The following is a 22,993-nucleotide window of genomic DNA, read 5'->3' as shown; positions in this document are numbered from 1 at the left end:
AATGACAGAAGAAAGGAAAATGATTTTATGCACATAGAAATACCACAAAACTTCAAAAACTAGACTGTTGTTTGAAAGAGCTATAATTTAAAATACATAGCACATTTGAGGATAAAAAAATCTATCTTTCATAAACTGATTTTCTGTTAGTCACTATAAGAAAGGTCATTTGAAATTCAGCAATACAATTGTTATATTAAAAAAGTTTAATCTCTATTAGTACTATATAGAATAATGTCATTATCCCCTTCTAAGAATGAAAATTAACAATCAATATTTTCTCTTTCACCTTGATTGATAAGGAGCTTCAGAGTTACATTAAAAAGGTTTTTAAAAATATACATATGTGTGTATATGTACATTTTATATGTGTAACATTTATATATCTATATACTCACACAAATATACACCAGTGATTTAGCTCAGCTGCATAAGCGCCTGCCTTCTAAATGGGAGGTTGTGAGTTTGATCCCCAGTACCAAAAAAAAAAAAAAAAAAAAAAAAAAAAAAAAAAATGCTGGAGGTGTGGTGGTGCACAATATTTGGAGGCTGAGGCAGGAGGATCTTTGCAAGTTCAAGACCAGCCTGGGCTACAAAGTGAGCTCAATGACAGCCTGAACTGCATAGTGAGATCCTGTCTTACAAAGACAGAAACAAAAACAAAACAAAAGTATATATGAAAGGTTTCTGTTATTCTATGCAGAACTATGTAGATTTTTGGTGCATAGTCTTTTTGCTCTCTTAATACCTTAATATTAATTACTATTTTTTGGGGGGGTGTATCAGGGATCGAACTCACGACCTCACATCTGTACTTACTATTTTTGTACAGCACTTAATGTATTCTTTTTTTTTTTTAAATATTTTTTTTTGTCTTTTTCGTTTTTTTTTTATCGGTACCAGGGGTTAAACTCACGACTGCCTGCTTGCAAGCCGCTGAGCTAAATCCCCAGCCTCTCACTTAATGTATTCTTTTTTTTTTTTTTTTTGTCTTTTTCCTTTTTATCGGTACCAGGGATCAAACTCACGACTGCCTGCTTGCAAGGCAGGCGCTTATGCCGCTGAGCTAAATCTCCAGCCCCACTTAATGTATTCTTATGAACTACCTCAACCTAAGATTATGGACACATGCAAAAAAAAAAAAAAAAAAGAAAAAGAAAAAAGTATGGTCTTGACAAAGCTGGAAATAATGCCTCTTTGTATTACATATACTTCAAATCTCATTATTTGTGGGGTAGGGTTCTCAGAATTTCTATCAATAGTGGAGAAAAATTAGCTATAGATGAGATTCTGCTTATGTTTAGACTAACCAATTAATAGCTCAAAATGTAAAGGGATGAAATTGTTTCTACACAATTCAACAGTGTTCCAAAACAAAGCTCAAGAATATATATATGAGTAAAAAATATACAACATTCAAAAATGTAAATTTCCTACTGTCAATCAAAGATTATTATTATGGTTTATATCTAGATGTCTCATGCTCATAGGCAGGGTACGTGGGAGGTAACTGGATCATGGGACATGATACTCATGAGTGGATTACTGCAGTTATGAGTTTATAGTTAAATGTGATTTGGGAGAAGAAACTTGATTGGAGGAGGTGGGTCACTAAGACATGGCCTGAAAGGCTGTATCTTCCTCCCCCTTGATCCCTCCATCTTCTGCGTCAGGCAATGAACTGTGTCTCTTCTGCTATGCCTTTCTGTCATGTTGTCTTGCCTTGGAACAAGCAGATTATAGAGCAAAACTTCTACAAATTATGAGCCAAAACAAACCTTTACTGCTTTAATCATGTGGGTGCCGGGTATTTTGTCCCAGCAATGAGAAAGATACTAGGACAATTATCAATAATACAAAGAAACAGGAAAATACAACCTATAAATGGGGGGCGGGGGGAATCAACCCCTGAAACTGTCCTAGAACAGATACAAAGGTTAAATCCATAAGATGGAAACATTCAAGGTTGTATAAATTTTCCACATCTTCTAGAAGTTAGGTTAAGAAATAGGAAACAAAAAGTATTCATACTTCTTAACAATAGGAACTAAAATGCTTGAAATTATATACTAGATGCTATTACTAGCAGTTTAAAAATGGAAGAAAAGACTGAAAAAATAATCATAAACTATCCAAAAATAATAACATAGGAAAAATAATAACAAAAATGTGAGACATGAGAGAAATGTGGAATAAATTTAAGTGTCCCTTACATGTAAGTACAATTATAGTAACTGAAAATGTAACACAAAAACTTCCAAATGTAATGAAAACCATAAACTAAGAGTTCCAATAGGCTCACTGAACTGCAAGAGTGAGAAATAAGAAGAAAATTAAACAAAGGCACAGCATAATGAAACTACTTGAAACAAATGACAATCTTACAACAACCAGAGAAAAACTTATATGCAAAGGAAGAGTTGATAAAGACTTCTCATCAAAAACAATGTGAGCAAGACAGTAAGTGAGGATAGTATCTTCAAAACTCAGAAGTTTTTACTCTAGAATTCAACATCTGATGAAAATATTTCAAAAAACAATGAAGGCTATTTCAAATGTATAAAAGACAAAGGAACATCACCAGTACATTTGTGCTATAAGAAATTTTTAAAGAAAAAAATATCAGGAAAAATATGCATCTACATAAAGCAGTAAGACAGCGTAAATGGTTACTACACACATTAATACAAAGATTACTTTATTATGATTTAAATATCTTTAAAATAAAATTAGCTGCTTATACAGAAATAACATCTTAAGGTTTATAACAAATATTCATAAACAACATAAAAGCAGGGAGAGAAAAGTAATTCTAACACTGACATTAAATGTGATAAAATAATTTCATAATAGACTTAATTTATGTAAGTTAAAGATGTATACTTGAAGGTAGACATGTTATGTTTAAAGATATGTCTTTTTTATTAAAAAACTTAAAAGAAAGAAGATTAAGATAAAAGGGGACATAACAACATAATAACACAAATCAGAACAGAACAATTTAAGCAACATAGTGTTTCACCAGAAGATAACCCGACATAACAGTAGCTATCATAGTGTCTTTTTCCTTGAAATATTTGAGTATAACTTCGTACATTATAGCATCAAACACAACATGACAGTGTAAAACCATTCAAGAGAATGAAAGTATTACAGGGTATTTAGAACCAACTAACAGAAAATGAACAATAGTTTCTATATTATCTCCTTGTCTATAAAAAACTTTGTTTATACTATCACATATAATAAAATCCAGTAAGACACAACATGATAAACCAATGGAGACAGAAAAACAAAAGCTTCATGGGACTTCAAACTAATATGATACTATATCAGCACTAGCTATTATATTGTTTTGTTTTCTTCAAAATAACTGTTCATATCATCACAGACAATAAAATCAAACAACCCAGAATAGAACCATTCCAATTAATGAAAACATTATAAGGCTTCAAAGCAATATAATGGGGAATAATGTTTACCGCATACTTTTATGGATTCTTATCATTTCACTTATGAGTATGGTCTCAAGCTGCACACATTTTTAAATAAATATCTCAATGTGATCATCATTCTTTATAGCTGAGTAGTACTCCATTGTATCCATTCCTCAGTTGATGGACACTTAGGTTGTTTCCAAGATCTGGCTATTACAAACTGTGCAGCTATAAACATGGGTGCACATATATCACTGTGGTATGATGTTTTCAGTTTTTCTGAGAATATAGAATAGCTGGAACAAATTGGACTTCCAATCCCAGCTTCCTGAGAAATCTCCAGACTGACCTCCAACAGTGTAGGAGAGTTCCTTTTTCCCCTCAGCCTCTCCAGCATTTGTTGTTGGTTTTCTTGATCCTGGTCATTCTTTCAGGAGTGAGACGGAATCTCAATGTGGTTTTAATTTGCATTTCTCTAATGACCAATGATGATGAACATTTTTTCAAGTATTTATTTGCCATTTGTATTTCTTCATCTGAGAATTGTGTATTCATCTCAGATGCCCAATTTTGGATTGGATCTTTGAATTTGGGGAGTCTGATTTTTTAAAATTCTTTATATGTTTTAGACAGAAGTCCTTTGTTTGAGGATCAGCTCACTAACATTTTTTTCCCAGTTTGTGCGTCTTCTTTTCACTATGCTGGAGATTTCTTTTGACATGCAGAAACTTTTTAATAAGATGCGATCACAGTTATTGATTCTGGGAAGTATTTCCCGTGCGGTTTGATTCCTGTTCAGGAATTTCTACCTACCCCTACGTCTTCAAGGGTTTTATCCAGTTTGTCTTCCAATAGATTTAGTGTTTGTTTTAATATTCAGATCTTTGATCCATTTAGATTTTAATTTAGTACATGGTGACAGGCATGGGTCTAGCTTTAGTTTTCGGCATGTGACGAGCCAGGTTTTCCAACACAATTTATTAAAGATGCTGTCTTTTTTCCACTGAACATGTTTGGCCCCTTTATCAAAAATAAGGTGGTTGAGTGTGTTTGTAGTTGTGGTTGTATCTTCTAATCTATTCCATTGATCTTTGGCTCTGTTTTTATTCCAGTACCATGTTGATTTTACTACAGTTGCTTTATAGTATAACTTGAAGTCAGGGATTGTGATGCCTCCTGGCTTGCAAAGTTTGCTGCTTAGAACAGTCTTTGCTACTCTAGGTCTCTTCTGGTTCCAGATGAATTTGAGGAGTGATTTCTCTAGATCCATAAGGTATGTTGGTGGTATTTTTATTGGGATTGCATTGAACCTGTATAGCAGTTTTCGGGAGAACGGCCATTTTCACAATATTTATTCTTCCTATCCATGAGCAAGGGCTATCTTTCCACTTTCTGAGATCTTCTTCAATTTCTTTTTTCAGTGTTTTATAATTTTCCTTGTATAGGTCTTTCACTTCTTTTGTGAGAGTAATTCTTAATTCTTTTTTTTTGTTGTTTACTAGTGTGAAGGGTGTGGCTTATTTTTCTCTCTGCGATCTTGTTGTTAGTGTGTAGAAATGCTATTGATTTTTGAGTATTTTGTATCCAGCTATGTTGCTGAATTTATTATACCTAGGAGTCTTTCAACGAAGATTTGGGGGTCTTCTATGTAAAGTATCATGTCATCTGCAAATAATAATTTAACTTCTTCTCTTCCTATCTTTACCCCTTTTATTTCTCTCTCTTGTCTAATTGCTCTGGCCAATATTTCCAGTACTGTATTAAACAGGAGTGGTGATAAGGGACATCCTTGTCTTATGCCTGATTTTAAGGTAAAGGCCTTCAATTTTTGGCCATTTAGTATGATACTGGCTGTTGGTTTGTCATAGATGGCCTTTATTATATTGAGGTAAAGACCATCTATTCCAATTTTCTGTAATTATAAATGAATGTTAGATCTTATCAAAAGCTTTTTCTGCATCTATAGAAATGATCATGTGATTCTTACTTTTGGCTTGATATGGTGGATTACATTTATTGATTTACGTATGTTGAACCATCCCTGCATTCCTGGGATGAATCCCACTTGGTCATGGTGTATAATATTGTTGATGATTTGCTGCATCCTATTTGTCAATATTTTATTGAGGATTTTTCTTTTTTCTTTTTTTTTTCGGTACTGGGGATTGAACTCACGACCGCCTGCTTGCAAGGCAGGTGCTTATGCCGCTGAGCTAATGCCCAGCCCCTTTATTGAGGATTTTTGTATCTGTGTTCATTAGGGAGATTGGCCTGTAGTTCTTTTTTTTAGTTGGGTCTTTCTCAGGTTTTGGTACTAGAGTAATATTTGCTTCCAGGAATGATTTAGGAAGGATTGCTTCCCTTTCAATTTCATTGAAGAGTTTGAGGAGTGTCGGCAGAAAGTCTTCTTTGTATTTCTTGTAGAATTCTGCAGTGAATCCGTCTGGGCCTGGGCTCTTCTTTGTAGGTACGGACTTAATTACATTTTCAATTTCATTGATAGAAATTGGGTTATTCAGCAGGTTTACATATTCTTGACCCAGCTTTGGTACTTCATATGTTTCTAGGAATCTATTCTTCTATCAAACCTATGAGAGTAGAGGTTTTCAAAATAGGTGCTGACAATCTTCAGTATTTCTACAGGGTCTGTAGTAATTTTGCCTTTTTCATTCCTTATTGCATGAATTTGAGCTTTTTCTTCCCCTTTTTAAATAAGGTTGGCTAGGGGCTTATCAATTATTTTTTCAAAGAACCAACTCTTTGATTCATTGATTCTTTGGATTGTTTTCTTAGTCCCTATTGCATTAATTTCTGCTCTGATTTTTATAATTTCCTCCCTTTTTGGCTTTGGGTTTGACTTGCTCTTCTTTTTCTAGATGTTTAAGGTGTAGCATCAGGTTATTTATTTGTATTTGTTCTGTTTCCCTGATGTGGGAACTCAGTGCAATAAACTTCCCTCTGAGGACAGCTTTCATTGCATCCCACAGATTCCAGTAAGTTGCAATTGTATTTTCGTTTGCTTGTAGGTACTGCTTAATTTCTTCTTTAATTTCCCCTGTGACCCACTGATTACTCAAGAGTGTGTTATTCAATTTCCATGTGTTTGCGAGATTTTTGTTGTATCTTTTATCATTAATTTCTAATTTCATGGCGCTATTATCTGATAACACACATGGGATAATTTCAACTCTTTTGCATTTATTTAAATATGTTCTGTGGGCTAATATATGATCTAATTTAGAGAATGTCCCATGTACTGCTGAGAAAAATGTGTATTCTGATGTTGTTGGGTGGAACACTGTATGTATCTCTCAAGTCCATTTGTTCACAGGTGCGATTCAGTTCTCTTACATCTTTGTTGATTTTGTCTGGTTGATCTGTCCTTTGGGGTCAATGGTATGTTAAGGTCTCCTGTTATAATTGTATTACTGCTAATTTGGTTTTTCATTTCTGTTAATACTTGCTTTATATAACTGGGTGCTCAGGAATTTGGTGCATATATATTTAAGATTGTTATCTCTTCTTCTTGAAGTTTTCCCCTAACCGGTATGTAATGACCTTCTTTATCTCTCCTGATCATCGTTGGCTTGAAGTTCACATTGTCTGCAAACAGAATAGCTACCCCCGCTTTTTTTGGGTTCCTGTTGCATGAAGTATTATTTCATCTTTTGACTTTCAGTCTGCAAGTATCCTTTTGGGTTAGATGGGTTTCTTGTAGACAGCATATGGTTGAATGTTGTTTCTTGATCCATTCTGCCAGTCTGTTTCTTTTAATTGGTGCATTGAGATCATTTCCATTAATGGTTATAACTGTTATATGTTGGTTTATCATTGACATATTATCTTTCTGCTGTTGAATCTTTATCTTTCCCTTCTGTTTAACTGTCTGCTGTGCTTTGTGGTTTTTTCCTAAGTGTATCTAAACTGTCTTTCAGTATTCTTTGCAGGATTGGCTTGGTGATCATGAAGTTCTTCAGCTGTACTTTGTCATGGAAGTATTTTATTTCTCCATCGATTTTGAAGGACAGTTTTGCAGGGTACATCAGACTAGGTTGGAAATTATTTTCCTTTAGGATCTGAAATACTTCACTCCATGCTCTTCTTGACTTTACTGTTTGTGCTGAGAAGTCTGCTGTGATTCTGATAGGTTTTTCCTTTATAGGTGATCTGTCTTTTCTGACAGCTTTTAATATTCTATTCTTATATTGGATTTCTGGGATGGTGATTATTATATGTCTGGGTGTAGTTTTATTTTAGTTATGACTAGTTGGAGTTCTATGTGCTTCACTGATCCTGATGTCAGTTTCGTTCTCATGTCTGGGAAATTTTCAGCTATTACTTCTCTAAATATCCTCTTGATATCTTTTATGTTGTCCCCTTCTTTTTCATTTATCCCTATCAATTGTATGTTGCTTTTCTTTGCATCATCTTGCAGCTGTTGAATTGCTATTTCCTGATTCCTTGTTATTTTTAAAAGATCTTGTCTCTCCTGTTTACTGGCTGCAATCCTGTCTTTGAGGTCTGAAATTGTATCTTCACTTTCATTGAGGTGGTTTTTACAACTTTCAATGAAATTTTTGATTTCCTGTATATCTCTTTGCATCTGTTTTATGTATTCTGTTTATTTTTTGTATTGTTCATCGAGGGATTCTACCTTTTTGTTTAGTTCATCCAATTTTTTAACTGTGTCTTCTTTAGGTATGTCCAGCATCTCTTTCATTTCTTTTATCATTTCTTCTTTTACCTGGGAGATTATTTCGAGTTTGAATTCCTTTAAAGCTTCCTGGAGTTGCTTCTTTATTTCAGTTGCTATCATTTCAGATATTTCAGGTGTATGGCATGTATTTTCTTCTATGTACATAGCTCCTAAAGTTTCTTGGGATGGCTGGAGGTTTGAGATTGCATTTTGGTCTTTTGCTTTGTCATTTTCCTATATTTCTGCGTTTCAAGTATTGTTCCAAGGCTTCCCCTGGATGTGTTGGAAACTGTCTCCCATGCCCTAGGCTCCTGGGACTGAATGGAAGTTGCTGAGCCTGGTCCAGTTAGGCCCTCAGGCCATCCCATGCCACCTTCATTGTTTTAGGTAGCTGGGCAGGCACCTAACTACTGTGGATGATGGGTTGAAGCTCTCCCTGGACGAAGACCAATTCCCTGGAACTCACTTCACCAACTCTCAAATCCTGTAATTGAAGAAGGTCACTGGGTATAATATAGTTCATCCACAAAACCTCCCAAGGCTAGTCTAGTGTGCCTGGGCTCTGGATGGGTCCTTGAGCTCTGGAAGAGATGTTCTTAAAGTCTCCCAGGGATCAGGGCAGCGCAAATTTACTTCCGCCGCCACTGAGTTTCCCGGTTTGGGAGAAGGTCACTGGCATGTCCTGGGCAGGCCTGAAACTTGCCAAGTGCAGCCCAGTGTGGTGGACTCTGGGCGGGTCCTTGAGCTCTGGAAGAGATGTTCTTAAAGTCTACCTGGTGCTTGGGATGGCTGGGATTCACTCCAGCCACTAATATAAGTCTTAAAATAATCAATAACAAAAGGCTTATAGTCATGTAAACAATGGAGATACGATGGAATTTTAAAACATCTTTGACCCACAAGAGAATATACTGGAGGAAAAGGTACACACAGAGATCATGACCCAACCGTATTCTGTTTGTAAAAAAAAAAAAAAAAAAAAACTCTTAATATAAAACTATATAAATTAAAAATAAAAGAATAAACAAATATATATCCTGCTAGCATTAGTCACAATAAATCTACAATGGCTATATCATCATCATCATCAAAAAGTAGATTTCAGAAAAAAACATTAAGCATAATGAAGACGATTTTATCAAAGTAAGGAGTAAGTTATTCAGAATATATTTTAGTCCTGTCATTATGTTTCCATGACAGATTCAAAATACATGGAACAAAAACAGAACTTAGAGAAACTGATAAATCCATTATTACAAGCAAAAGATTTTAGTGTTACTCTTGCACTAATTGAGAAAAGGTTAAAAAAATCAACACAAAAGAAAATCATCATCAATTGTTTCTCACTGACCTTTATAGAAAATCTCACCTCGTACAATACACATTCAACTACACATGCAGCATTTACTAAAGATCATATTACAGATCATGAAACAGATCTCAATAAATTTGGGAATGAAGTCATGTAATGAATTTTGTGATGGTTTAGATCTCAACCATTCTCCTTAAGTCTCATGTATTCAGAGGCAAGCTTTTGAAAAGAAGGTGATTGGGTCATGGGAGTGGATTAATCTATTAATGAGTTCATAGTTGAATGTGCTATTAGGAGGTGGAGCCTAGTTTAAACAGGTAGGTCACTAGGGGCATAAGAAGGAAGGGTGTGCTTCTGTATTTTCTCTCCCTCTTCTTCCCCCCACCCTATATGTCCTTCCACTTTCCTCCAACACGTCCTTTTACTATGCTGTTCCTTCCTGGGAGACAGCCAACAACAGACTGAATCCTCTAAAACTATAAGCTAAAATAAACCTCTCCTCTGTTAATGTATTTTGTCCCAGCTAATAGAAAATTGGTTAATACGTATTTTCTCTAATGATAATAGCATTAAATTGAATATCAATAGCAAAAGATCTCTGGAAAATGTCCAATTATATGGAATCAAAATAATATCTTAGTAACTAGAAGGTCAAGGAAATTATAAACTCTTTCAAATTAAATGAAAAAGAAAACAAGACATATCAAAATCTGTAGGATGCTATCAAATCAATGTTTAGAGGAAAAAATACTGGCAGCATTGGATATCTGTGTTATAGAAGAAAGGTCTTGGGTGAATGACTTCAGCTTCCACCTTATAAAAATAAAGTTCAGCAAAAATAAAGCCCAAATAAGCTAAAGGAGAAAAACAACCAGATGAAATCAGAATCAATAAAACAAAAAAGCATCAATGTAGAGAAAATCAATGAATGAAACTATATTAGATGAAATTAATGCTAAACTGTGATCAAAAGTTCATTTTATTAAAAAGTGTGCTTTCTGTAGGAATAGGAGGTATGAATTAGAGATAAACTGGATGAAAAATGAGAGAACTGTGGACAGAAGAAAACATAGTATTGGTACAAGAAATTAAAAGATCCATGTAAATAGGAAGTACACTTAAAATTTTCAGTCAAAAGACAGTTGATTCTAAAACTGCTATCAAAATAAAAAAGACAAAACAGCTAAAATAATTTGGGGGAGTTAAAGTACTAAAACTACTTAATATCAAAATCAATAAGAAGCTTTCTCTAATCAAAAAATTGCTACTAGTAACAAACTACACAAAAGCTTTCTCTAATCAAAAAATTGCTACTAGTAACAAACTACACAAAAGGGACAGAAAAAGGTAAGTGTAAAATTAGTCATTTATACAAGTGGATGAGTGAATTCTGCAGTGACAGTGATATAAACCAATTCAGTACATGACCAATAGTTTTTAAAAAACAGTGCTTGAATAGTTACATATTCATATGCAAAGAAAACAGAAGATTTTTATCTATCCTCGCACTATATAAAAAAATTAACTTAAAATATATTGTAGACCTAAGTGAAAATCCTAAAGCTCTAGAACAAAACAGGAGAAAATCATTATCACTGTCACTTAGGAAAGGATTTCCTAGATACAACACCAAAACCATGATCCATAAAACACTTAAGGTTATACTTCATCAAATTAAAAATTTTTCTTTTCAAAGGATATTATGAGAGTTAAATGATAAGCAACAATTGAGAAAGAATCTTGGCAGTTCATGTATTTAATAAAGGCTTGAGTCCAAAATATGAAACAACTGAAGTTTTAAAAACCAGGATAGGATATTGCTGGAGGCACAGAAGGACTCGGCAGAGAGCTACAGCGGTGGAGGGAAACAGTGAATAGGGAGGACTATACTGGCTGTGTGTGAATACGGAGGGCTCGCTTGTCCTCAGGAGAGAGCACATGGCCGAGAGCCATTTGGAGCCAATTTGGAGAGGGACCAACTGAGCTAGAACTCCAAACAACTGCTAGGTCCACGTGGTGGCTCCCAGCTGAGTTCAAGCCTGCAGAAAGGGCACCACCTGCTCCAGACTGAATAGGTCTCGACTTGGCCCCCATGGCCAGAATACAGCCTGAACTCCAAGAGAAGTGAAAGTGTAGACTCACTGAGATTATGCAGTGCTCTGCCAGTTTTATACTGCTGATTTGCTGGGATAAATCAACTCAGATCTGGACTCTGCCTACATTTTGCCTTCCAGTGACAAACTGGAAGTGGACTTTTTTTTTCTCTTTCATTGTGTCATTTTTTATATGAGTGTGAATGTAGTTTCTAGCTTTTTTGTGGTTATTGTTCTGTTCTTCCTCTTAATTCTTTATTCCTTCTTCCCTTTCTGTTTTCTGTAGTTTCCCAAAGTTTATGTGATTCTCTTTAGTCCTCCATCCTTATAATATCCTCCTCCTTTTCTACTTCTCTATTCCTTCCCTAATTCCATTTAAGTTTTAACCCTTGAGGATAAAATCGACATATTAAGGATTTATATACTGCACATAATTTTCTGGTTTTAGATTTTGTTATATAACCAGAAATCTGGTTCATGTGGTTAAAGGTTGACAAACTGGTAGTTAATTTGTTTGTCAATTAGTCAGTTTATCAATTTCTAGGCTGTGTTTAATGCTCTTGTTGTTTCTGGTGGTGATACTTTAGCCAGGGTGGAATAACTGTTCTAACCAGCTGTTCTTCCTGGTGTTCCAAGATTGTGATTGATTTAGGGTCTTGGAAGTCACAGTGGTGCAGTATGAAACAACCAGGCACTATGCCAAGCAGGCAACAAACTTTTCATTCCTAATAAATTGAAAAAGTAAGATCTTGCAACAGAATAAAAACCCAAAGATCAGCGACATCTGGAAAACACCCTGAAGAAGTACTCATTTCCTACGGGTTTTAAATACAAGCAATAAAGCAACTCACCACAGGCAAAATATAAGCAATAAAGCAACTTACCATAGGCAATTTACAAGGCAATTTCAATCTAGGAATTAAACTAATACAAAAAAGAAAAGACAAGATACTTAAGTAAGATACAACCCCGACATTCAGTTACCAAAGACAAATTCAAGGTCTGATAAGGTGGAATAGTTCAAGAGTCATCCACCTGGCCTTTCTGAAGTGTAACAATAAATCAAAGGAATGAGGCTTTAGAAAAAAATCAAGTCAGACAATTTCTAAGATAAATACAGAGATGGTATTCATAATGAAATCCATGCTTAGTGACATTAGAACAGATACAGATTAAAAAAAAAAGAGGAGCTTAAGAAAATGATGGAAGTCATGAACGCCCAACACAGGAAAAAAATGGAATCCATAAGACAGATTCAGGCATTTATCCAGGAGAATAAAACTTCCATTGAAATTATCAGCAGCAGAATGAGCCAATGTGAGGACAGAATCTGAGATATAGAAGATAGGTTTGTGGTGAGCAATCAAAGTTTTTTTTTAATAAGGACCATGAAAAGTCAATATAGTAGCTGCTAGATAATGCAAAGAATAATGTAAGTTTAATTGGTCTCAAAGAAAAAGCAGGACATAGCGCAAGTGAGATTATCTATCTACCTATCTATCTATCTATTCACAAACGTTATGGCAGAAAACTTTCCTGGTAGGGAAAAAAGAATGACATACACATAAAGTGAGGCATACAGAATTCCAAACCACCATGATCAAAAACAAAATGAAACACATCTACAGCAAGGCAGATCATAGTCAAGGTTCCAGAAATCCAACGTAAGAATAGAATATTAAAAGCTGTTAAGGTAAAGAAATAAATCACATATAAAGAAAAACCAATCAAAATCACAGCTGATTTGGCAGTACAAATTCTCAAGTCAAGTAGAGCTTGGAATGAAGTTTTTCCAGCTCTAAAAGAAAACAACCTCAAACCCAGATTAATGCACCCCGTGAAACTATTTTTCAAAACTGACAAAGAAGTAAGATACTTCCATGACAAAGAACAACCATGGAAATTTATGACCACCAAACCAGCACTCCAAAAAGTTATAAAGGACCTGTAGAAAAAGATAACAAGGACTAAACCTCCATGAACCCAATAGAAAGAATCTATCAGGCAAGTTAAACAATTAGAGGAGGAAAAGATGGGGGAAAAAGGAGGAGAGTCAACAACAGGAAAATAACATGACAAGGATAAATTAATACATATCATTATAACCATCAATGTTAATGGTCTCAATTCACCAATCAAAAGACATAGCCTGGCAGAATAGATCAAGAAGCAAGATGCAGCAATATACTGCACACAAGCAACACTTAATGAAAAAAGAAATTCACAGACTAAAAGTCAAAGGATGGAAATCAATACCTCATGAAACAAAAATCCAGAATAAAGCAAAGTAGTTACTCTATTTGCAGACAAAGTGAATTTCAAAGCTGGACTAAAACAAACAAAGGAAGTCACTACATCATTGTAAAGGGAAAAGTTCATGAGGAAGAGATATATATGTAACAAATAACAGTACATCCAATTATATAAAACAAATATTAATAGACATAAAAAATCATATAAACACTAACACAATTGTATTGAGGGATCTCAATACTCCATATCACAAAAAGACAGGTCAATTGGACAAAAATTCAATCATGAAATATTACAACCGAACCAAGCTTTTGAATAGATTTAGTAGATGTCTATAGAGTGTTCCAATAGACAAGTATACATTCTTCTCAGCTGCACAAGGGATATCCTCCAAAACACACCACATACTAGCTTATAGAATATGCTAAAGGAAATGCAGAGGAATTGAAATCCCATGCATATTATCAGAACACAGTGGAATGAAATTGGAAATTAATGACAAACGAAACAAGAACTTCATAAATACAAGGAAATTAAATAACAGCTTCCCAAATAACCAATGGAATAAAATGAAATAAAAGAAGAATTCTACAATTAAATGATAATGACAATACAACATACCAGAAGTGCAAGACAGAATGAAAGCAGTCCTAAGAGGGACATTGGAAAACAAACAAAGCAAGCTCAAATAAACAATGTTAAACCTTGAACCAGTAGAAAAAGAACAGATCAAGCCTAAAGCTCACAGAAGGAAAGAAATTATAAAGATCAGAGCAGAGAGACTAAAAAAACAGTATAAAGAATCAATGAATCAAAGAGTTGAATCTTCAAAAGATTAAATAAAACTGACAAACTCTTAGGCAACGTTATCAAAAAAAAAAAAAAGAAAGATTCAAATCTACATAATTAGGAATGAAAAGGGTGAACTCACAACAAACCCTGCAGAAATCCAGAAGACGATGCATACCTACTTTGAGAACTTGCATTGTAATAGGATGGAAAATGCAGAAGAAATGGACAGATTCCTAGATACATACAAATTACCAAAGCTAAGTCAAGAAGATATAAAAATGCTAACCAAATCAGTATCAATCAATGAATTCAAAGATGTAATTAGAACCTGTAAGAAAGAAAAGCCCAGGTCCTGATGGATTCACTGCTGAATTCTATAAGAAATTTAGAGAGGACCTAACACCACTACTTTTTAAACTCTTCAATGAAATTGAAAATGAGGCAATACTTCCAAATTTATTCCTGGAAGCAAGTATTACTGTGATACTAAAACCAGAGAAGGACCCAACTAAGAAAGAGAACTATAGGCCAATCTCTCTAATGAATAGAGATCCAAAAATTCTCAATAAGATATTGGCAAATAGAATGCAGCAATTAGGAAGATCATACACCATGACCAGGCTGGATTCATCCCAGAGATACAGGGATGGTTCAACATACATAAATCAATAAATGCAGTACATGGTATTAACAAGGCCAAAGATAAAAAACCATATGATCATCTCAATAGATGCAGAAAAAGCTTGTGACAAATGCAGCACCTACTGTTGATAAAAACTCTACAGAAAATTGGAATAAATTGTCTTTTTTTTTTTTTTTTTTTTTTTTACTTTTTGAGACAGGGACTCATTATGTGTTCAAGCTGGTCTTGGGCTCACTTTGTAGTCCAGGCTGTCTCAAATGCACAACAATTTTCCTGCCTCAGCCTTGCAAGTGCTGGGATTACAAGGATTATCTTTATCTAAATCTCATATAAGCCATCTATGAAAAACTAACAACCAATATCATACTAAATGAACAAAAATTAAAAGCTTTCACTGTAAAATGGGGAATAAGACAAGAATGTCCACTGTCTCCACTCTTATTGAACTTAGCTCTGGAAACTTCAGCCAGAGCAATTATATAAGAGAAAGAAATAAAAGGAATAATGATAGGAAAGGAAGAAACTAAGCTGTTATTTGTAGATGACACGATACTCTATTTAGAAGACTCAACAAATTCCATTATAAGTCTGCTAGATTTAATAAGCAAACTTAGTAGCATAGCTGGATACAAAAGCAACACTAAAAAATCAATAGCCTTCCAGTACATGAATAAAAAATCCACTGACAGAGATATTAAGGAAATAATCCTTTTACAATAGTATCAAAAAAAGCGAAAATACCTAAAATCAATCTAACAAAGGATGTAAACTATTTCTACCTTGAAAACTACAATGCTTTGAAAAAGGATTTCAGAGGATATCAGAAAATGGAAAGAAAGAACCACTATAAGTGAAAATGGCTATATTTTCAAAACTGTTACACAGATTTAATGCAATTCCAACCAAAAGTCCAACTTTTGGTTTATTTCATAGGATTATACAAAGCAATCCTTAAAGTCATTTGGAATCAGAGCTCATTCTATTCTACAAGTGCACAGGCACTTCTGCATAACAAAGGCAAGACAGGGGCATCATATCATAGTTTCTGATTTGAAATTATACTATAATGCTACTGTGCTAAAAACAGCATGGTGCTGGCAAACAAACAAAAAACCAAAATAAAAAATAAAAATTACAACAACAACAAAACCCCTCAAGGATCAATGGAACAGATTAGAAGACGCAAAAACAATTCCAGACATACTCAGACATCTTATCTTGGACAAAGTATCAAATGTATTAGGATAGTCTTTTTAACAAATGGCATGTCTAAGGGGCAGCCACATTCATGGTGGCCACAAATGACAAGAGCAAAAGGGTAAAGAGGGAAAAGCACACCTCCTTCCTTCCATTGTACTGGTATGCCAGCTATCCATCCTGGACGGGTGTAGCACTCACACTGCCAATCCCAGCACTAGACAATGAACCAATCACAAATGCTATATTCTGCTGCCTCCATGACTGTATGAGGTTTTGGGGGGACACCTAGACACAAACCATAACACACCATGCACTAAACTAAGTTTGAAACGGATTAAAGATAAAAATATTAAAACAGAAGCATTAAATCTGTTGGAATGTAGAAGGGATAAAACTCTTGAAGACATTGGTGTGGGCAAAGACTTTATGAATAAAATCTTGATGGCACAGGAACTACCACAAAGAATCAACAACTGAGATTTCATCTTATTAAAAAGCTTTTGTGCAACAAAAAAAGCATTAACAGAGTTAAGAGACAACATAAAATTTGGGAAAAATTTTTTTGCATGCTGTTCCTCAGACATAAGATTACTACTAAGAACATATAAAGAACAACAACAACAACAAAAATCAGACTTCTCAAATTTGGAGATCCAATCCAAAAATGAGCATCTGAGATAAGTACATACTTCTCAGATGAAGAAATACAAACAGCAAACAAATACACAAAGCAAAGAGATGCAAATTAAAACAAGATGAGATTCCATTTCATCCTGGAAAGAATGTTTACTATGAAGAAATCAACTAACAACAAATGTGCAAGGGGGTATAGGAAAAAAGGAACCCTTCTCCACTCTTGGTAGAAGTACAGACTGGTGTAACCACTGTGCAAATCAGTGTGGAGACTTCTCAAAAACTAGGAATTTGACCCAGCTATTTCTCTTTTAGGCATTTTCCCAGAAAGATTGAAAAGATCACACCACGAGGTCATGTGTGCACCTATGTTTACAGCAGCACAATTTCTAATAGCAAAATCTTGGAAACAATCTGAATGCTCATCAACCAAGGAATGGTTAAAAAAGGTGTTTTTTGTATACAGTGCAGTATTATTCAGCCATTAAAAAGGATAAACTGGACACTTTTATAGGGAAATAGATGCAACTCAAGTCCAGACTTCTATATCCAAGCATTGTATGGTCTCCCTAGTATGAGAAGCTTAAAGAGTAAATTACATATTATAAAAGTATATTAATTCCGGAAATAGTGTCATGTTAGCTTTCTAAAGCTTTTTCTTCCTTTTCAAAATTGTTTCAATAATTTCAAATCTTTTGGATTTTCAGAGAAAATTGTTATCTTCCAGTGTTCCACCTTAAAAATGCTTCTTGAAAATTATAATTTGTCTTTAATGTTTTCTAGTTTTCTGTAAACAGGTCTTATAAATTTCATGATGAGATTTATCACTATTTTATATTTTCATACTGTTGTAAAGCTGTCTTGTTTTCATTTCTTACTGTGAAGTGGAAGTATAGTTGCTTTCTCATAAACATTTGATTTGTAAAAAATACCTAATTAGAAAAAGAGCTAAATTTCACATTAAAATTATAAACCTATAGCTTTACAACTCTCACATGGAAATTATTTTTGAGATTTGCGATATTTTAGATAATATACTGACATAAATAATACATTGTCTTCCAGGCTTATTTGAAAATTGACTCTATTTGTCCTCAACCCTCAGCACAAAAGATATATATTGAACGTGAAAAAACAAGGCAACAAAATGGCCCAAAGATTTCCAACTGTCCCAAAGCACTTCCCAGGGATACCAATAGAGAGGAGAGTAAATGCCAGACAGCTGCCAGACAGCTAAGCCTGCAAAATGATTAAAGGGAACTAAAGAAACATAGTGAGTTAAAAGAGGACATAATCCAAAAGTGAGTGGAACTAACAAAGAAGTTCAGTACTGTGTATATGAAAGAAATAAAAAATTGGAATAGCCGACCATTCTGTTCAAAATATAAATGATAAATTTACCAGCGATACAGATTCCACAAAAGTGTCAAATTCTATAGAATTCAAAATAGCAGAGACAATAATATAAAGATAGCATTTCAGAAATTGAGGCTAAAATGGAAATTCATGATAAATGATTTAGAGGACTTTTTAAAAAAAAAGGGGACAAAAAAAGATACCCAACAGCTAGTAGTGATAAGAATCTTAACTAAGGCTAACTGGAATTAGAAAGAAATCATAAAATAGCATACATTAAATTAGAAATAAGTCTTTACAGAAATCATACAGAAAACTTTTTTTTTTTTTGAGGAAAACTTTCTAAGTATGAGAAAAGAACTCAACATACTGGTAAGTGAACTTCACGAAACACCAAATAACTACCATGAAAAAGAAATTCCCCATGACATATCAGTCAAAATCCCTAATATCCATCCAAAGAAGAGGCAATGTTAAAGCTGTCAGACACAAAGGAAAAAGGATGCAATGACAGGAACAAGTCAATACTTTTCAGTAATAACTCTCAATGTAAATAGCCTTAATCTCTAATTATAAGACACGGGTTGACAAGACCAGATTAAAAAAAAAAAAAAAAAAGAATTCAACAGTATGTTGCTTTTAAGAAACTTATGTAATTCAAAAAAATTATAGAAATAAAGCAAAGAATGGAAAACAATATTCTATGTATCATGATCCTCAAAACAAGCAGGAGTAAAAATTTTATTTTCAAACAAAGTAAATTTCAAGCTAAAATTGATCAAAACAGGCAAAGGTCACTACATTTTAGCTCACCAAATAATTTAACAGGAAGAAATGACACCTGTAAATGTGTATGCCCTGAAGACTGGGGCACCTAATTTCACAGAACAAATCCTGTTGGAGAGAAGAGGTCAAATCAACATCAGCACGATCACAGTGGGTGGCCACAGTCTCCCATTTTCACAAAGAAATCAACTAAAGAAACATTCAATTTAGGCCCATCTTTCTCCCCACAGACTAAAGTAAAAGCATAGTGGATCAAAGATCTAAATATTAAAACAGAAACAACTGGCTGGAAAATGAAATAGATCGTTAAAGGCAGCGACTTTCTGAACAGAAAGATCATACAAGAAGTAGCATCAAGTATCAGTACATGGATTATCTCAAGCCAAAATGTTTATGCACAGTAAAGAAACAAGCAAGAGAATGAAAAAGACCATCTACAGATAGGGAAAAAATTTTGCCAGCTACACACTGGATGGAGGATTACTATCTAGAATATAAAAAGAAATAAAATAAGTAAACCCTCCAAAATAAAAGATACCTCCTCCCCGCAAAAATGGAAGTGAAATGAATGGGCACTTCTAAGGAGAAGTACAAGTGGGCAATAAGCAAGGCAAAACACCGAGATTACAGCTACTCCAAAAAGAACAGCTATCAAGAAATTAAACAGCAACAAACCCTGCAGGTCACAGGGAAAAGATGTTCTTCTGTGTTGTTGGTAGGAATGCCAACTAGTAAAACCACTGTGGAAATCAGTATGGAGAGTTTTCAAAAAAACTAAAACTAGAAATTCTACTCAATCTATATATTCCCTTTCTAAGTATCCTCCTGAGAAATGTTAAAAACATGATAACTACATTGATACATGCTTACCTATGTTTACAGCATAACTTGGAATACCTAAATCTTTGAAGTCCCTCAACAGATAAATAAATAAAGAAAATGTGGTATTTATACAATGGGAGTACTACTCTGCTACAAAGAAAGATAATCTTGAATCATCTGTAGGAAAGTGGATGCACCTCAAGACCATCTCAAAAACACAACACTAAGTGAAATAAATCAGACAACACTAGCTTAACTGGCAATATAAAAAACATCAAAGAGAAAAATAAAAAATATAAAATAAGACACAGGAAGATAGCTCTTTTGAAACTGGGAAGGAGACTAAAATACTAGGGGAAGGAGTGGGGAATTCAAAAGAATTTGTACGTGTCATCATGTACAAGTATCAACTACCTACATAATGAGTATGTTCAGTATGTACCACAAAAATATGTGAATAAAAAATACTCAGTTTGAAAATCTGTTATGTTCAACAATAGCTGAATTATATTCTTCAAGAAATATTTTGAGAATTATGTAATTAAAAGTGCTAAAACAAGGTCTAAAAGGATCAGGATCAGCAAATATTTTCATGTACAAAATTAATCAAATGATCAATGAGCTACCCTAAATCCAAATCCAAAAACAAGCCAGGAACTGAAGATACAAAGATTAAAAGACACACATCATTCTCTCTGACCACCAAAAAATTCTGCACGTGACTGTAAAACCTTGCTAGTCAAGTTTTATGTTCCTCAATGAAGTTTAGAAACAAGTAAAAAGATTATCTTGAAAACTCTTCTGTTAGTTTCCTACAAAAGCAGTAAAATAATTCACTTATAAAATATGTAGAATTTCAGAGATACAGATTCTTTTTGAAAAGGTCACACACCAAATTAAAATACATGTAAGGACTAAATGGAGAAATACAGTAGAATGAAATTTTAAAATTAAAAAGGATAGAAGGACTGAACATATTAAAATTTATAGAACTATTCTGATATTAGCTTACTAGTCTTACAAAACAATAAATACTTCATTGCTTTTCTCATTGCTTAGGAATTCATACCTCTCAGAAGCTGTTCTTGTTTTACCACAAGCCCTTGGTACTTTTTAAAGGTTTTCTCATATTCCTTTTTCAAAGTTTGGTTTTCAAGGTCTTCATCAAGTAAAAACTTCAGTTAAGGACCATACATTCTAACTGAAACAAAAAGAACCCTACTGAAAACATTATGAAGAATAGTACTACTAAATGTCAAAAGCAATTTTATCTAGCTTCTTTCTCTAACAAGAGGTCAATAAAATGTTCTGCTCTGAAGGACATGTTAAACTTAAGATTCAACAATTTCCTTGGATTCTTAATCCTTGGGTAAGGAAATATTTGAACTTCATCAAATACTTGAATTTCTAATATCCAAGAAACTGCATGCAAACATTTCATTTAAACTTTGGATTATCAAGTGGGTCCATGCAAAAAGTATTGCCTTATAGGGAGTGATGTAGCTACTGAAGACACTAGGTTCCACTTTAGAGATGCCAAGAATATTTAAAGGACGGAGATTAAATCTAAAGCTTTTTATCACCCTCTTCAGATAAGGGATGCCAAGAGAAAAATATTCCAAAGAATAACGCCCACTTTTTTTTAAAAAACAAAGCAGTGTTTAGAAATGTATGATACTGTGCCCAACAGGAATAATGTTTTCATTTTTCAAAAGACATCAGTAAGCACTGAGTTCAAAGAAATTTTATTATCATGGCTTGTTGACCTGTAAAATATGTCATATTAGGACAGACAGGAATAAACTGACTTAAAAATTGCCAATTACAATAGGCAATATGATAAATATCTTCAAAATTCTAGGAAAATTGTAATGTTTGAAAGAATATCTCTGTTCTATATTCTGTATGTAAGACTACAACAAGGAATAAAAGTTACTGGTTGACTAAGCAAAGGAATATTATAATAAACAGCCTGATAAAGAACAGATTATGTAACTCTGTCAGACAAAATATGAAGATTTATACTGAAGGATAGCTTAAACTTTATTTCTAATGTTCCTTTCACAGATTTCATTATTATATAAGCCTCTCAAAAATAATATAGTGGTACCGCAATTCACAAACTTAATTTTCTCCATGGTTCTGGTTGCAAACTGAACTGGATGAAAAGCAAAAAAAATTTCCCTATAAATTTCATTTGAATTTTAACCACTGAAACTAGGTTAGTCCTCATCCAATTGCGGTGACGACCAGAAATCATGGAAAGACTTCAGTTTGTGAACTGAGGTAAAATTGCATTTACTAAGAAGAGTATTTTTATACTTAACTAAATAAATAATAAAAAATAGAACCTTAAACTAGCTTCCCACAAAGTTACCATAACCTGAGAAATAGGGCATAAACATGGTGAGCCATAATTCCACTAACCAACAGATCTTCCTTCAACTTCACTGAGTAATCAAAGTTGAGGGAGAGATAAAAGTTACCGTTAAACTCTATTCTCATACTGTCAATGATCGTCTTAACCTTCAATATAATCTTGTATGGTTTCCAATATAATCTTGCATGGTAGTACACTTAGTAATATTTAAACAAATCCTATCCATCCAAAACTTATAATAAGAGGCAAGATCAGGTCAAAATGGTACTGTAAAAGGATATCAGCCTTCTTCTTCTTAGAAAGTTCTTCTTGCCAAAGCTCATGTCTTTTTAACTCGTGATCAATGATATTCATACACAGAGCTCCAATTTTATAGTGGGTGATTACTCCATGAAACTGAGAAAAGCTTAAAAGAAGAAGTTTTAATAACTAAAGGAATATATTTTTTTGGTAGGGGAAATTGATTTTGGCAAATACTGGTACGAACAACATAGGAAATAAATTTGGCATACCCATTCCAATAAGTGCATATATCTACATTATACTCAGAAAATTTGAAATCTTAAGATTACTTTAAATATATTTTTGAG

At 33.8% G+C, this 22,993-nt stretch overlaps 1 protein-coding gene across 4 annotated transcripts in view; it reads right to left on the bottom strand.

The window, feature by feature from the left end:
- Kifap3 (kinesin associated protein 3) overlaps positions 1–22,993 on the bottom strand; it is a 173,758-nt gene that overhangs the window by 102,231 nt on the left and 48,534 nt on the right. For all 4 annotated transcript variants that reach the window (XM_063253658.1, XM_063253661.1, XM_063253660.1 and 1 more), the window contains 2 exons: positions 22,685–22,809; positions 21,093–21,191 (listed from right to left, as the gene is read on the bottom strand). In XM_063253658.1, coding sequence (XP_063109728.1) covers positions 21,093–21,191; positions 22,685–22,809 — 224 coding nt within the window. The remainder of the gene's footprint in view (positions 1–21,092; positions 21,192–22,684; positions 22,810–22,993) is intronic.

The sequence above is a fragment of the Cavia porcellus genome, unplaced genomic scaffold (genome assembly GCF_034190915.1).
Source record: "Cavia porcellus strain 051 isolate PalLab524CR breed Dunkin Hartley unplaced genomic scaffold, mCavPor4.1 scaffold_7, whole genome shotgun sequence".
Lineage (NCBI taxonomy): Eukaryota > Metazoa > Chordata > Mammalia > Rodentia > Caviidae > Cavia > Cavia porcellus.
Note: the sequence above shows the minus strand (reverse complement) of the source record. Positions and strands in the feature narration are given on the sequence as shown.